The sequence below is a fragment of the Bos javanicus genome, chromosome 19, assembly GCF_032452875.1.
Source record: "Bos javanicus breed banteng chromosome 19, ARS-OSU_banteng_1.0, whole genome shotgun sequence".
In the NCBI taxonomy this organism is placed as follows: domain Eukaryota; kingdom Metazoa; phylum Chordata; class Mammalia; order Artiodactyla; family Bovidae; genus Bos; species Bos javanicus.
In genome coordinates, this window is record NC_083886.1 from 28,787,793 (window position 1) to 28,804,527 (window position 16,735).

At 47.9% G+C, this 16,735-nt stretch overlaps 2 protein-coding genes and 1 long non-coding RNA gene across 10 annotated transcripts; 1 reads left to right on the forward strand and 2 right to left on the reverse strand.

Moving 5' to 3' along the window:
• Window positions 1–7,686: 7,686 nt before the first annotated feature.
• On the reverse strand, window positions 7,687–9,094 carry SAT2 (spermidine/spermine N1-acetyltransferase family member 2). 2 transcript variants are annotated; one of them, XM_061389704.1, is made up of 6 exons: window positions 9,010–9,094; window positions 8,786–8,837; window positions 8,566–8,649; window positions 8,364–8,465; window positions 8,197–8,237; window positions 7,687–8,064 (listed from the first exon to the last, which is right to left on the reverse strand). In XM_061389704.1, the coding sequence occupies exons 1-6, from the start codon at window positions 9,073–9,075 to the stop codon at window positions 7,897–7,899; spliced, it is 513 nt and encodes a 170-aa protein (XP_061245688.1). In that variant the 5' UTR covers window positions 9,076–9,094; the 3' UTR covers window positions 7,687–7,896. The 2 variants fall into 2 exon arrangements, with proteins under 2 accessions (XP_061245688.1, XP_061245687.1); XM_061389703.1 differs by having other exon boundaries at window positions 7,687–8,091.
• Window positions 9,095–9,271: 177 nt separating this feature from the next.
• SHBG (sex hormone binding globulin) lies at window positions 9,272–14,026 on the forward strand. 7 transcript variants are annotated; one of them, XM_061389659.1, is made up of 10 exons: window positions 9,272–9,360; window positions 9,970–10,130; window positions 10,302–10,506; window positions 10,668–10,759; window positions 11,547–11,736; window positions 12,209–12,370; window positions 12,608–12,767; window positions 12,884–13,020; window positions 13,402–13,609; window positions 13,859–14,026. In XM_061389659.1, exons 3-10 carry the CDS (start codon window positions 10,327–10,329, stop codon window positions 14,005–14,007), a joined length of 1,278 nt encoding a protein of 425 aa, XP_061245643.1. In that variant the 5' UTR covers window positions 9,272–9,360; window positions 9,970–10,130; window positions 10,302–10,326; the 3' UTR covers window positions 14,008–14,026. The 7 variants fall into 7 exon arrangements, with proteins under 7 accessions (XP_061245643.1, XP_061245641.1, XP_061245645.1 ...); XM_061389658.1 differs by lacking the exon at window positions 9,272–9,360 and adding an exon at window positions 9,395–9,623; XM_061389657.1 differs by lacking the exon at window positions 9,970–10,130.
• Window positions 13,516–14,967, reverse strand: LOC133231423 (uncharacterized). The gene is made up of 3 exons (XR_009731134.1): window positions 14,841–14,967; window positions 14,402–14,745; window positions 13,516–13,600 (listed from the first exon to the last, which is right to left on the reverse strand). It is a non-coding gene; the product is annotated as an uncharacterized LOC133231423 (long non-coding RNA).
• Between the last annotated feature and the right edge of the window lie 1,768 nt (window positions 14,968–16,735).

Sequence of the window (16,735 nt, forward strand, 5' to 3'; positions counted from 1 at the left end):
CAGCAGCAGCAGCGGCGCTCTATAACAATCCCATCCCCAAAACTGGAGAAACACCTGTGAAGTTTGTCGCCCAGGGCATCGGCTCACTAAAATAGTGAGACCTACTCATAAGCTGCGGAGAAGGCGATGGCACCCCAATCCAGTACTCTTGCCTGGAAAATCCCATGGATGGAGGAGCCTGGTGGGCTGCAGTCCATGGGGTAGCTGGGAGTCGGACACGACTGGGCGACTTCACTTTCACTTTTCACTTTCATGCATTGGAGAAGGAAATGGCAACCCACTCCACTGTTCTTGCCTGGAGAATCCCAGGGACGAGGGAGCCTGGTGGGAGGCCGTCTATGGGGTCGTATGGAGTCGGACACGACTGAAGCGACTTAGCAGCAGCAGCAGCAGAAGCAGTGTTCCAATTACCCAAAACAAGAATTTTATAATATATTGGAAACAGCGCAGACAATCACATTTAAGTAAATAAAGTGATTAGAGTTCATCTGAAGATGTGTTAAAGATGAGGACTAGGATAGAGGGAATCCCAAAGACACAAACAATGGTCAGTTGCCCTTCAGCATGATAGGGAAAGACCACTGCAGGGGAGGTGATGCAAATTGAGATTTGAGGGATAAGTAGGCGTTTGCTAGAGGAAAAATGCAGTAAAAATATTTTTAAGAGAACAAGGAATAAACAGTGCAGAGGAGCAGAAAAAAAAAAAAAAAAAACCATGTCCTTTGGGGAACCACAACTAGTTCAAATAGCATTTGGCTTGAAGTAGGGAAGCTAAACTGTGAAGCACTCATAAATCAGGTTAAGGAGAATGGCCTTCACTTTATCAATACTACAGAGTCACTGAACGATTTTAAGCAGTAGTGTAAATGCAGTGGCTCAGCAGTAAAGGGTCTGCCTGCAATGCAGGAGCCCCAGAAGACACCGGTTCAATCCCTGGATCGGGAAGATCCCCTGGAGATGGGAATGGCAGCCCACTCCAGTATTCTTGCCTGGCAAATCCCATGGACAGAGGAGCCTGGTGGGCTACAGTCCATGGGGTCACAGAGAGTCAGACACAACTGATCATAAAGCACATGTCATACATGTCCATCCCCAACTCCCTAACTATCCCTTCCCCACATCCTTCCCCCCTGCAACCGTAAGTTCGTTCTCTGAGTCTCTCTTTTGTAACTTCATTTGTATCATTTCTTTTTAGATTCCACATATAAGGGATGTCATACAATATTTCTCCTCTGTCTGACTTACTTCACTCAGTATGACAATTAAAAATAATTTCTTTAGCCTTCCATTATGCTCACACTAGGTTAGGTCTTCGACCTCATGCTGCTAAAGCATCGTATACTCTTTTACGGTACTCATCATAGTTGCACTTCTCATCATTTCTCCAATGTTTGTCTTCTGCCGTCACACTATAAGTAAACCCTGTGAGATCAGAGATTGGGTTCCACGAGTCTGTTTGTCCCCAGTATTGTATACCCAGTACTTAGCACAGTTCCTGGCATAGCAAGTAATAACCAAAGGAACCAGTGTCCTGTAGGTCGATGGATATAGCCCAAGACAGGTCTGGGCTAGAGAGGTAAATGTGAGAATTATCATCATATTGGTGGTTTAGTCGTTGTGTCCGACTCTTGCGATCCCACGGACTGTAGCCCACCAGGCTCCTCTGTCCATGGGATTCTCCAGGCAAGAATACTGGAGTGGGTTGGGCCATTTCCTTCTTCAGGGGATCTTTCCCACCCAGGAATTGAACCTGGGTCTCCTGCATTGCAGGCAGATTCTTTATCGACTGAGCTATGAGGGAATTCCATCAGCACATTAGACATAGTGAAAGCTATAAGAGAAAATTAGATGTCTAGAGAAAAGTGACTTAGAAATGAATTGGATCCATGATAGAACTCTCAACTACAACAGTATTTAAAGGACTGGCAGGGAATTCCCTGATGGTCCAGTGGTTAGGACTCTGCACTTCCACTGCAGGGGACACCAGTTACTTATTTTTTGGGCTACACCGCATAGCATGTGGGATCTTAGTTCCCAGACCAAGGATCAAACTTGTGTCCCCTGCATTTCTGCATTGTAAGCACGATATCTTAACCACTGGACGACCAGGGAAATCTTAAGGAGGCACCAGTTAAATCCCTGGCCCAAGAATTAAGATGCTATGTGCCACGCAGTGCAGCCAAAAATTACAAAATAAAAAAGTAAATGAAGGGCTGGCAAAAGAAGAGGTGCGTTCAAGAGTACCTGAGACAGAAAGAACATCAGTAACTAAGGTGGCAGAAATGCTAAAGTGATTAGACTATCAGCATTGATTCTGATGGGGCTTCCCAGGTGGCACTAGTGGTAAAGAGCCTGCCTGCTAATGCAGGAGACTTTAGAGATACAGGTTCGATCCCTGGGTTGGGAAGATCCCCTGGAGGAGGAAATGGCAACCCATTCCAGTATTCTTGCCAGGAGAATCCCCATGGACAGAGGAGCCTGATCGGCTACGGTTCCTAGGTCACAAAGAGTCGGACGTGGCTGAGTGACCTAGCACACAGTGTGGTGATTCTGATAAGAAGTGCTGCTGCTGCTGCTGCTAAGTCGCTTCAGTCATGTCCGACTCTGTGCGATCCCATAGACGGCAGCCCACCAGTGTTCCCCATCCCTGGGATTCTCCAGGCAGGAACACTGGAGTGGGTTCTGATAAGGACTAGAGTGGGAGAATCAGAGAAATTAAATTATCAGGAGGGCTGGCTGTCAGACTAAAAAGTTTGGTTTTGGATCCTGAAGCCACAGGAGTGTCAGAATTTTGTTTTGGAAATGGCACCATCATAACTTCCAAGCATCTGGCAGCATCAGTCCTCTCAGATTTGACTTGTATTCTTTTTCATCTGCTCCTATCATTGTCCAGAATGGCCAAGGATGAGAGTTGGAAAACAGGGGACAGCATTTCAGAAGGGGGATGGCATGTGCAGAAGGCCTACAGGGGAGAGTACAATGCATCTGAGGGACTGGAAGGAGACTAATATGGACAGAACTGACTTCAAGAGGACACAAGGCTGGAATAATGTTTCAGATGATGGAGGTTTGGGCCAGAGCCTGGAGGGACTGGCAAGAGGTTTGGACTTTGTGCTGAAAGCAGTGGGAACTGTGACTGGATTTTCAGCAGACTTGCCTTTAGGTGATATTATTTTAGCTGGACTATACAAGATGTGCAAGACCTGTCAACAGAATGCCACAACCTGCCTTAGGATTTTTTTTTTTTTTTTTTGCTATACCATGTAGTATGTGGGATCTTAGTTCCTAGCCAGGGATTGAACCCGCTGGTGGAAGCATGGAGTCTTAACCATGGACCGCCAGGGAAGTCTTGCCTTAGAACTTCTAAGAGAGTTTGGGAGGAAGATAGAAAGATGGATAGATTGATAGATAGCTAGAGAGATACGAAAAATGGGGATTAAATGAAAGTTTACAGATTGAATGTTGAGACTTGCCCCAGACTCCCTCTTCATCCAGCTCTGTGTACAATCAGATTTATACCCTCCAGGCAGGAGTTTGGAAGCATCTCTTCTGGGAAATCTGATCAGACAAGGAAAATGATCTAAGGGTTCTGACATTAGGGGTTCCTCAAGGAAATGGCCTCATGAATCACCCTATAGTAAAAGTTCGAAGTCCACATGCCTCTCTACCTCCTATACAGACACAATCACAGTTGCTGATCAGTACCTCAGTGTATAGATCTTAAATATGAGCAGACAGCTGAGGATTACCAGACATTTGAGGAAAGTCTTTAAACGAAAGACAAAGACTAAACAAACAGAGAAAGAAAAAAAAAGCATAGAGGAAATAAAGACTATGCAAGAAGGAAAACACTATTTTAAAAACCTATGAATATTCTCAGACAAGAAAAGAACATTTATCCATGAAACAAAAACAGACCATTCTTAAAATGCAGAGAACAAAAGAGAGCTCTTAGAAATTAGAAACATAAAAGCAAAAATAAAAACTCAATAGGAGGCATGTAATATATGGCATGATAAATATAATTAACACTACTGTGTGTTACATATAGAGCTTCCCTGGAGGCTCAGTGGTAAAGAATCTACCTGCCAATGCAGGAGACTTGAGTTTGATCCCTTGGTTGGGAAGATTCCCTGGAGAAGGAAGTGGCAACCCACTCCAGTATTCTTGCTTGGAGAATGCCATGAACAGAGGAGCCTGGTGGGCTATAGTCCACAGAGTCGCAAAGAATTGGACACAACTGAAGTGACTTAGCGCAGCACAGCACTTCAACTCTCTAGACACCATATAACCTGTTTCTTACAATTTACACATTTATGTCACCTGCTTATCCTTGTCCAGTGTCTAAATCATGACCATTTAACCAATGGTTATTCCACAAAAGGAATAATAAGTCACCATTGAAAGCGACGATGTATTTAATAGCATGGGAAGATGTTTCTGGTTTATTGTTAAATGAAAAATGTTTGCAAAAGAGTATGATCCAGTAAAACCACACACACTTAACTAATTATATGTATGTTTATATGTATACATATACATTGAAAAAAGTCTAAGGAATTGATACCAAAAGGTTAAGAGTAATGATGTAAGTAAGGCTATGGATTCTATTTTTATCAGTTCAGTTCAGTCACTCAGTCGTGTCCAACTCTTTGTGACCCCATGGACTCCAGCAAGCCAGGCCTCCCTGTCCATTACCAACTCCCAGAGTTTACTCAAACTCATGTCCATTAAGTTGGTGATACCATCCAACCATCTCATCCTCTGTTATCCCCTTCTCTTCCTGCCTTCAATCTTTCCCAGCATCAGGGTCTTTTCCAATGAGTTAGTTCTTCACATCAGGTGGCCAAAGTATTGGAGTTTCAGCTTCAGCATCAGTCCTTCCAATGAATATTCAGGACTGATTTCCTTCAGGATGGACTGGTTGGATCTCCTTGCAGTCCAAGGGACTCTCAAGAGTCTTCTCCAACATCACAGTTCAAAAGCATCAATTCTTAGATGCTCAGCATTCTTTATGGTCCAACTCTCACATCCATACATGACTACTGGAAAAACCATAGCTTTGACTAGACAGACCTTTGTTGGCAAAGTAATGTCTCTGCTTTTTAATATGCTGTCTAGGTTGGTCATAACTTTTCTTCCAAGGGGCAAGCGTCTTTTAATTTCAAGGCTGCAGTCACCATCTGCAGTGATTTTGGAGCCCTAAAAAATAAAGTCTCGGGACTTGCCTGGTGGTCCAGTGGCTAAGACTCTTCGCTCCCAATGCAGGGGGCCTGGGTTCGATCCCTGGACAAGGAGCTAGATCCCACATGCAGCAACTAAGACCCAGTGCAGCCAAATTAAAATAAATAAATGATTTAAAAAAAAAAAAAAAAGTCTCTCACTGTTTCCACTGTTTCCCCATCTATTTTCCATGAAGTGATGGGACCAGATGCCATGACCTTAGTTTTCTGAATGTTGAGTTTTAAGCCAACTTTTTCACTCTCCTCTTTCACTTTCATCAAGAGGCTCTTTAGTTCTTCTTCACTTTCTGCCATAAGGGTGGTGTCATCTGCATATCTGAGGTTATTGATATTTCTCCTGGCAATCTTGATTACAGCTTGTGCTTCATCCAGCCCAGCATTTCTCATGATGTATTCTGCATATAAGTTAAATAAGCAGGGTGACAATATGCAGCCTTGACGTGCTCCTTTCCCACATCTGAAACCAGTCTGTTATTCCATGTCCAGTTCTAACTGTTGCTTCTTGACTTGCATACAGATTTCTCAAGTAGCAGGCCAGGTGGTCTGTTATTCCCATCTCTTGAAGACTTTTCCACAGTTTATTGTGATCCACACAGTCAAAGGTTTTGGCATAGTCGATAAAGCAGAAATAGATGTTTTTCTGGAATTGTCTTCCTTTTTCGATGATCCAGTGGATGTTGGCAATTTGATCTCTGGTTCCTCTGCCTTTTCTAAAACCAGCTTGAACATCTGGAAGTTCACGGTTCATGTACTGTTGAAGCCTGGCTTGGAGAATTTTGAGCATTCCTTTGCTAGCATGTGAGATGAGTACAATTGTGCAGTAGTTTGAACATTCTTTGGCATTGACTTTCTTTGGGATGGCTACTGCTGAGTTTTCCAAATTTCCTGGCATATTGAGTGCAGCACTTTCACAGCATCATCTTTTAGGATTTGAAATAGCTCAACTGGAATTCCATCACCTCCACTAGCTTTGTTCATAGTGATGCTTCCCAAGGCCCACTTGACTTCACATTCCAGGATGTCTGGCTCTAAGTAATCACACCATCATGATTATACTTACTTACTTACAAAAAAGTAAGTATACAAAACTATACTTTTTTTGGATAGTTCTTTTGTGTATTCTTGCCACCTATTCTTAATATCTTCTGTTTCTGTTAGGTCCATACCATTTCTGTCCTTTATTGTACCCATCTTTGCATGAAAAGTTCCCTTGGTATTTCTAATTTTCTTGAAGAGATCTCTAGTCTTTCCCATTCTATTGTTTTCCTCTACTGCTTTGCATTGATCACTGAGGAAGCCTTTCTTATCTCTTCTTGCTATTCTTTGGAACTCTGCATTCAAATAGTTATATCTTTCTTTTTCTCCTTCGCCTTTTGCTTCTCTATTTTTATATGCCCCTTCAAACTTCTCTACAACAAACCTGCATGACTTGTAATAAAATAGTATGAAAGTGGGAAATGAGTCTGTTTGCCTTCTTGTCTCCATGGGTCCTAAAGGTTTATTTTAGTTCTACTAAACTGAAAATAAAGACTTTGTGACTTTTGAAAAAGAAAAAGCACTCCCTAGCTGCATGGATTTTTTTAAAAGTTGGGGCGAGTGGTCCTTCTTGCTGCTGCTGCTAAGTCGCTTCAGTCGTGTCCGACTCTGTGCAACCCCATAGACAGCAGCCCACCAGGCTCCCCGTCCCTGGGATTCTCCAGGCAACAACACTGGAGTGGGTTGCCATTTCCTTCTCCAATGCATGAAAGTGAAAAGTGAAAGTGAAGTCGCTCAGTCGTGTCCGACTCCCAGCGACCTCATGGACTGCAGCCCACCAGGCTCCTCCATCCATGGGATTTTCCAGGCAAGAGTGCTGGAGTGGAGTGCCATTGCCTTCTCCAGTGGTCCTTCCTAGTGTCCCTGAAATGCGGCCACCAGGTGGCAGCCTGCTCCATCTATTGAGTTGGTAGGCCTGGCTCAGTCTTAAATTCCATAAGCCCAGGCCAGATGTGGCAGGCCTTTGTCCAGATCCCAAACCTGACCAACAAGCCTGATGCGCAAGCTGATCCCTTCCCTTCTTTTTCTGTATACCACAGGCCAGAGTCAGTACTCCGGTCTATTGAGGGTAAAAGTCATCTTTTTGTTTAGTCATTGAGTTGTGTCCGACTCTTTTGTGAACCCATGGACTGTAGACTGCTAGGCTCCTCTGTCCATGAGATTTCCCAGGCAAGAATGCTGGAGTGGGTGGCCACTTCCTCCTCCAGGGGATCTTCCCCACCCAGGGATTGAACATGCTCTCCTGCATTGGCAGGCGAGTTCTTTACCACTGAGCCATCAGGGAAGACCAGAAATCATCTTAGGCCCACTTTTACCCCCAGGAGCAACATCCATTGACCAGAATGCTGAGGAAGGGGAGCTGAAGCTTACGGAATCCTCAATTCTTCTACCCAACACCACATCAACATACAGGAGGAATTCTCATTTATTTTTCACGCTTAACAAGGAGGTGGGAAGGCCTGCCTCTTCCTCACTTCTGCTCTTTCTATCTGTGAATATTCACCTCTGACCCTCCTTCCCTTCCTTCAGGGAGGCTTTGGTCAGTGGAGACAGTCTCTAAGGAGTGTTCAGTTTGTGGGGATGGAGAAGCTGAAACAGCGATCCCCCAGGGGTGCCATCACTTTCCTGCCAACTCCCTCATCGCCTCTCCTTCAAATCGAAAGCAGTGCCAGCCCTCAGCTTCCGTCAGATCTTGGGCTCCGAGGGCCTTGTACAAGTCCATAGCCCTCTTGTTCCAGTCCAGGACTGCCAGGCGTAACTGGGAGCAGCCCTTATCCAAAGCCACCTGTGAGAGAAGACACTGCTCACTTTCCTGGGGTCAAAAAGGAAGACTTTCTCACCCTCCATTCAACCCAGGTGCCTCCCATACAGCTCGGCTTTGCCAGGGCCCAGCTCCTAGTGCCATCCCTCTCCTCACCTCAGCCACTTTTTTGATTATTTTGGAACCAATCCCTTGACCTGATGTGGGGAGAAAAAACAAGGATTGTCTGAGTTGAAGAGGAGCAGCAAAGGTCATAAGCTAGGATTAAGAGACATGGTCCCTTCATGGGTTGCTTTTCTCCCATCCTGCCCTCTTCCCAGTACCTCGATATTCTGGCTTCACATAGATGTCTTCTAGATAAATATTTCGTCCCTTCCATGTGCTGTAGCTGAAGTAATACAGCCCATAGCCCACCACACAGGGCCCTGCGAGAGAAAAAAAAGAAGGATCAGGCCTCTGGGCACCTGGGGGAGAGACCTTTGAGGCTGATTGGAGAGGGCACCTCTAAAGTCGGGGTATTCTTACCCTGTGGCTCCCCTGGTGCAGAAAGAATCTCTGCCACCAAACAGTGATAGAAAGGAGTCTCTCCAAAGCCATCTGCTCTCAGGGCTGCAGAGATCGGGTTTGGGATAAAGAGATAGAGAAAGAAGGATTGGGTGTGTGCCCAGCCTGTAGTTATTGCCTGGGGAGCCCATCCTTCATTTCCTCCCCAGCTTCCATCAGGACTCAGGAGTTGGGTCCCTACCTTCTTCACTGATCTTCACTTGGTCTGAGAGTTTCTCGTACTCAGCGAGTTCCTACAGCGCGGGGGCAGAGGCTAGATGAAGGCAGGAGGGCCTCGCTGCTCCCTCAAGCAAGACCTCAGGGCGCGCTCCTCCCTCTGCTCCCACTTCCTCTTCCTCCACGCCCCCCACCCCAGCCACTCTGACGCCCCTCTTTGGACCCTGGTTTCCAGCCAGCAGCCCTCACCCGAATCAGCCTCAGGATATTTCCACAATCTCCCTCCTTGGCTTCTCGGATCATCACGAAAGCCATCCTGTTCCCCAACGTCAGGGACCGAAGTCCAGGATCCCCACTTCCGTTCTGCAGGAAGGGGAGACGAGCAATTCGGACCCTTTAAGGGGCCTACAAATTCCGATCCCCGAAAGCCCCGGGAATGGCGGGGAGCTAGGCGGTGGGGGCTCCGGGGGCTGGGAAGCTGAAGCCCGATTCTGGCTACTGCGGAGAGAGAGGTAGGACGAAGTGGTCCTCACTGTCTGGGCGCCCCTAATTTCGGCCCCCGCCAGCGCGCACCTGCCAGCCAATCAGCTTGCAGAACGGGTATGTCCCCACCCCCGTCCCCCGTCCCCCCTCCCCGGACTCTGCCCCACCATGGCCGAGTCTCGTGACCAGGCCCGTGGGCAGGGGTCAAGGCTGTACTGCAGAGGCTTTCTCGTCCGAGTTATCTGGGTGTTCCAGCCTGCAGTGGAGAAACCCCACGGCTCCAAAGTTACCTCTTTCTTTAACTGAAGAGTGCAGTGATTATCTGCTCTTCCCTTCGCTCAAATTCACCCATTCCAGCCCACCCAGACTCCAGACTCGGGGTGAGCCCCAAGACCTCCAGCTCTTTCCTACTGGCTCAAAGTGTGACTTCTTCTGGGGGCATTTATATTTTTAAATGGGTGAGGGAGAGAGGGATGAATTTCTATTGGTAAATGTTTAGGCGTTGTGATAAACGGATAAGAAGATAACGGGGTGGGAGGCAGAACTCCTAGTATCCACTGAATCACACTCGGAGATAACCCCTCCCTAGAAGGCAAGCCTCAGAGGCCTGGGAAAACACCGAGGGAGGAGCTCAGAGCAGATACCAGGCTTTGAATCTGCACTATCTCCATTCACCCTCCTTCACATTGAACCCAGAAAGTAGGTATTATTTTTCACATTTTGCAGACAGGACACTTCAGCACACTGGTGGGGTGACTCACCCACAGCCAGCCAGCTGGTGTTTGGGATTCCATGTCTCAGCTCTAGACCTTATAGAAGATGCTACTTGGGTAGCCCGGCAGGATTGTTTCTAGATCTCGTGTTTGTCATCAAGGCAGCCTCTGCAGGTAGGCTTGGAGGACCCAGGAAGGAGAGTGCAAGTGAGGTGTCCTCTCCCAGCTCATAAACTTGCCCAGCAATGGGGGAGGGTAGTAGAGAAACTCTGTTCCTCACTCCATTTGTCCTCAGAGGGGCCAGAGGGTCAGTGGCCCCGTCTCCTGCCCCGCTTCTTCCCCCAGGGCAACCTTTAACCCTCCAACAACAATGTGGAAGGCTGCCTTCCCCCACGCATTTGCCCCAGAGTCATTGGAGGCTAAAAGAGGACCGCAACTGATTATGGTGAGCAGAGGTCCACTGGCCATTTGGCACGGGCTACTGCTGCTGCTGTTGCTACCACTTCCAAGCCACGGAGGACCGGCCCTGAGACCTCCTCTCCCCAGCCAGGTGCAGGAGTGGGACAGGGTGCTATGCCCTGCATGTGTTTCAGTGAGCTACGCTGGGGCTTTGCCCTCTTCTTTGCTTTCCTCCTCTGGCCTGGTAGCAATGCCTCTCCCTCCATCTGTCTCTGGCATGTCCTTATTTCGGCTTACTTTTCTCTTCAACAGACAACTGAAGACTCTCCTGCTCTGCACCTCAGCAATGGTCCTGGACAAGAACCTGTTACCATTATGACCTTTAACCTCACCAAGATCACAAAGTATGAGATTGACCTAATTCTTTGACCTAGTCTCCTGACATCACCCTCTCTCCATCAGCTCCTCTTTTTTTGCTTTATTTAATTGAAGTATAGTTGATTTACAGTGTTGCATTTCTAGGGTACAGCAAAGTGACTCAATTATATATATTTATAAAACATGTTATATATATATATTCTTTTTCAGGTTCTCTTGTATTATGGCTTATTATAAGATACTGAATATAGTTTCCTGTGTTATGCAGTATGACTTGTCGACTCTATTTTATATATAATAGCTTGTATCTGTTAATCCCACACTCCCAATTTATCCCCCCACCTTTTGCTCTTTGGTAGCTGTGAATTTGTTTTCTATGACTGTGACTTGGTTTTGCAAATAAGTTCATTTGTATCAGTTTTTAAATTCCACATGTAAGTGATAGCATATGGTATTTATCTTTCTGTCTGATTTACTTCATTTAGTATGATAATCTCTAGGTCCGTCCAGGTTGCATTGTTTCATTCTTTTTATGGCTGAATAATATTCCATTGTGTGTGTGTGTATACCATGTATATATATATATATATTTATGTATGTATGTCCATGTATGTATATACCATGTCTTCTTTATCCATTCCTCTGTTGATGGACCTTTAGATTGCTTCCAAGTCCTGGCTATTGTAAACAGTGCATCAGTCCCTCTCTTTTCCTTGTCTCTCTGTCCTCTACCTGAACTCCTCCTCCCTCAACCTCAAGTCTATGCTCAAAGCGCACGCCCCCTACACAGTCCTTCCTTTCGTGTCCTTCCAGAATCTCCTCCTCTTTTGAGTTTCGGACTTGGGATCCAGAGGGAGTCATTTTTTATGGTGATACCAACCCAAAGAATGACTGGTTTATGCTGGGGCTTCGGGATGGCAGGCCTGAAATCCAGCTTCATAATCACTGGGCTCAGCTTACAGTGAGTGCTGGACCCCGGCTGGACGATGGGAAGTGGCACCAGGTAAGCTAGATTTGGTCCTGAGGGAGGCATATCTTGAGCTGGTCTGAGGGAGGGAACGGAACCAAGTCATTAGGCATCCCTCTGCCATTGTCACCACATTGAATCCACACAGGAGCCCTGTGAAGTGGCTATTCTTGTCCGCATTTTTTTCAGAAGGGAGTTCTGAGGCTTAGTCAGTGACAGGTGACAGGTCCAGAGTGAGCTGGGAGTACCAGCTCACCCTTCAAGTACATATTCTTTCTGCCAGACTAGACTGCCTCTCTTAGGTTCCAGGTTTGGTTTGGTTTGGTTTTGGTTGATGGTTGTTCAGCAGTTAGTTGTGATTTGGGATAATTGTGATAGGAAGTGAGCTCGAGTCCTTCCACTCTGCCATCTTCAGTATGGCATATTCTAGATCACCTCTGAATAAAGCAGTAAATAATAAATCAGGCTCCAGGGACCTCTGATTCCTCTTCTCTTTTTCTTCTCGCAGATGGAAGTGAAGATCCATGGGGATTCCTTGCTACTCAGGGTGGATGGGGTGGAGGTGCTGCGTCTGAGACAGGTCTTTGGACAACAGGCCAACAATTCCCAGCTCATCATGAGGATTGCACTGGGAGGACTGTTGTTCCCTGCCTCTGACCTCCGGTTGCCGGTAACTGCATCCCAGGGTCAGGAACCGTGACCAAAGCTGATAAAGCATTGCTGGCTGGGTGGCCATAGGGATCTGAATCTACACATTTCAAGGAGAGGGGATAGGGTGAGAGATGCATGGGGGAGGGCAAATGCTTGGGTCTTAGAGGGGAATAAACAGGGTGGGGAGGCTGAGACTGGGGTTCAGATATCCTGATTCCAACATCCTCTGCATCTTCCCTCCCGCCATGGGCTCCAGCTGGTCCCTGCCCTGGATGCCTGCCTGCGCCAGGATGACTGGCTGGACCAACAGGCCCAGACCTCGGCATCTGTCCCCACTAGTGTCAGAAGCTGTGCTGTAGAGTCTCAACCTGGAATATTCTTCCCTCCAGGGACTGGTGCAGAATTTGGTCTCCAAGGTAAAGGCTATTTTTCCCTCCATGACCAGCTCTGTGTCCATCTCCCTCCACCACTAGCCCCTTCTCTCCATGAATCCCTAGCCTTAAGACCTCAAGAGGATCATTTCTCCCCCAAGAAATTCCTCGGCCTCATGCAGAGCCCTGGGCTTTCTCCTTGGACCTGGCACTCCAGCTGGCAGCAGGTTCAGGCCGCCTCCTTGCTCTTGGGACGCCAGAAAACCCTTCTTGGCTCAGCATCCACCTCCAAGATCAAGTAAGGCGGGGGATGCTGCCTGTACTCAGTGGCGCCTAGGAGCAATGGGAGAAAAGGGAATTCCGAAATGTCAACAGTATGAAGGCTTCGGGAGGTGGGGGGGTGTGTGCAGAGACACATATTAAAGCTGCCCACAGCAAGCAAATGACCTTTACTTAGATTATATATTTTCTTGGGGGTGGGTATGGTTTTATAGAAGGCCAAGACAAGAGAGCTGAGGCAGGACTGAGGTGGTGGGAATGGCCAGAGATGGATAGACTGGATAGACATAGATAGCGTGGCTGAGAGGAAGAATCCAGGCAGCCAGGGATGGGGCTACGAGGAGTGGGTGCAATTCGTTCTTCCCTCCCGCACTTATGTCCCTTCTCACACACTCTGCAGAAAGTGGTGTTGTCTTCTGGGTCGGGGCCAGGGCTGGATCTGCCCCTCATCTTGGGGCTCCCTCTTCAGCTGAACTTGACTGTGTCCGGGGTGGTTTTGAGCCAGGGGGCAAAGAAGGAGATCCTTGCTCTGCCTCCCACGGGCCCTGGCTCCCTCCTTGATCTCTGGGTCCAGCCGCACGGGCGTCTCTTCCTAGGGGCTTTGCCAGGTAAGAATGAGCAATGGTGAAGATCTCAGCACACCATGGGAAACGGCTAAGGGCAGGGGGAGAAGCGGGAAGGGGCACATTTTTAGGGGAAGGAAACCTCTGGGAGGGAAGAGGAGAAGAGAGAGAATAAGTGGGTAGTGGGAGGAAGTGCTTTCAAATATTTAAGTTGGAGAACTGAAAAAGTGGGGAGGAGCTTCTGGATCCAGGTCCCCCCACCCTCAATGTCCCTTCCATGCTCCCTCTCTCTAGGAGAGGCCACTTCTGCCTCCTTTTGCTTGGGTGGCCTTTGGGCACAAGGCCAGAGTCTGGACATGGACCGGGCCCAGAGCAGAAGCCTGAACATCTGGACTCACAGCTGTCCCCAGAACCCAGGCAATGGCAGTGACACGACCCATTAAATCCCCACCTAAGAACCTCCTTTGAATGTTACTCCTTCATTTATTCAGCAAATGCTTACAGTGTGTCTGCAATGTGCCAGGCACTGTGCTGAGCACTGAGTCATACTAAGGAGCCAAACTAACCCTGCTTCCTGTCCTCTCGGTGCTGTGGTCCCCTGGGGGAGGCAGGCATCCATCAAAGACTAACAAGTGAGTAGATAATTGGAAACTATGATAAGTACCGTAAAGGAGCAGTCAGAGAACTGAGAAAGCTCAAGGGCCAGTGGCCTTGACCTACACTAGGGATCAAGGAGGGCTTCCTAAGGAAATGATGACTTCCTAGGCTGAGACCCCAGTAACAGCACCACAGACACACACCCAAATACCAGTCACCTTCTGGGATCCAGGAACCCACCTCCCTCTCCAGCAGCATCTGCCTTGGAACTTGAGCTTTGTTGCTCTGAGGCTGGTTCCCAGAAATCAGGAGGGAAGGGAAGACATGGGATTTTTCTTGTCCTTTAGTCAGGCCGCTGCTGTCCCAGACAGGAGCAGCAGGGGGTGTGAGTGGGTCACAGAGAGATGGTGGCCTTCTGGGACAAGGGGTGGAGGCAGCAGGGAGAAAGAAAAAGGGGTTGGGGGGGGGGTGCGAGCAGAGGGAGAAAGACGCCTCTATCTCTCCTCGTCTTGGCCCACTAGCTTTGTTCCCAGAAGAATTTGTCTTTACTCCATTAAACAAGAACTGGCTTGTGCTGGTCCCACCTGGAAAGAACAGACAGATTCAGGAGTATCTCTGCCTTCAAAGAATATATGGAGACCTAGCCCTCAGCCCCCAGACCCCTGGAGATTCCTGGTACCTCATCTCCTCCTTGGGGTACTCTCCTGCCTCAGTCCCCAGCTCCCCTGGAAACTTCATTCCCATCCCCCATCTCCAGATCCCATGGGGATCTCAGTGTCCCAGCTTCCTAGGTTACGAGGATCTGCCTACCAGTAACCCAGGCAACAGGGTGAGTCACTCATTGGACCTGCTGTTCCTCTTCTACAAGGATTAGCCAGGACCTGAGTGACCCCAGTGTAAGAAAGCATCCAGAGAGTCTCTGGGTTGTAAGACACATCCTAGGTCCCTCCTTGAACCCTTACAGTCTGAAGTTTGCAAGGTCTACACTGTCTCCATCCAGTCATAGTGTTTTACAGGAATGTACTCAGCATGGCCAGGGAGTCCAGATTCAACTCTGGTCCCTGGGCAATGTTCAGGGTCAGCCTGGGCCACTGGGATAAGTCCATTCAACTGATATTTATAGAGCACCTATTGTGTACCAGGCACTGTTCTAGACCCTGAGAATGCCTTGATGAAAAGGGTAGTCATGAGGACCTCCCTGGTGGTCCAGTTAAAACTCTGTGCTCCCAAAGCAGAGGGCATGGGTTCAATCCCTAGTCAGAGAACTAGAGCCCACATACCACAGCTGAAGGTCCTGTGCACTTCGAGGAAGATCCCGCATGCCTTGATGAAGACTGAAGATCCTGCATGCTGCAAATGAGACCCCCAAAAAAAGAGAGAGAGGGGATGGTCAGACAACCCATAAACCGAAACAAATAAGCACGGTCATTTCAGGTAGTGATTATCTCAATAAAGAGAGTAAAATCCTGTAGTCAATCAGAGGTGGTAGGGGAGAGGGAAGGTCTTTATGAGGCAGTGTCACTTCAGCATAGACCTGAATAATGAAACCAGTCCTGTGGGGTGCCTCAGGTATGAGCAAGCCAGTGGGGGCGAGAGGCAAAAGGGCCTGAACACGCCTGGGTCCCCACCAAAGGGGTTGTTCTGAGTGGCAACTTCTTGGCCCCAGGTCCCTGAGGAATCTCCTGAGGGTTGGCTTTTCTCTCCTCCCTCCATCCCATCCTGTCCAGGACACTGCCCCCAACCTCTCTTTCTTCAGCCTGCCCTAGATTCCAAGATTCCTGATTACCATCCAGAGCTGTCTACACTCTTTCATTAAGACTGATTCTGAAAAAAAAATAAAGACTGATTCTGCTTTGACACAGACTCTGCCAGGCTCCCACCAAGGGCACCTACAGTGCCAGTCCAGTGTCCCTGCCTCTCTCACACCCCTAAAAACCTTTCTGGAGCTTGGCAGCATATGGTGTAGCCTCCAGACCTATGCCATCCACTCACTCCACCATGTGTGTTACCTCTTTCCCCTTCTCTCTTTCCTTCTCTCTCTCTTTCTTTCAACTAACATTTATTGGCCCCTGACAGTATGCCAAGGGGCTTCCCTGGTGGCTCAGCAGTAAAGAATCTGCCTACAATGCAAGAGACTTGGGTTCAATTCCTGGGTTTGGAAGATTACCTGGAGAAGGAAATACCTACTCCAGTATTCTTGCCTGGGAAATCCCATGGACAGAGGAGCCTGACGGGCTACAGTCCGTGGTGTCACAAGAGAGTTGGACACGACTTAGCGACTACACACAAACACACACACGACAGTACGCCAAACACTGAGTTAGGCAGTCTACAGCGACTCCAAAAATCAATAAGAGTTGGTCCTGGCCTGGAGAGTAGTGGTCTGGGGAGAGAAACAGACATGTAAAATGCTTTCATAGGGATCTCCTAGGAAGTGCGAGGAACTCGAACAAATGACTAGTCCTCTTTACTTTCAGTTTCCCCGTCTGCAAAATGGGCAGGTTACCCTACTCAGGGTTGCTGGGAGGGTTTGATGGAATCACATAGGTTGGATGTGTGGCATATAGAAAGTGT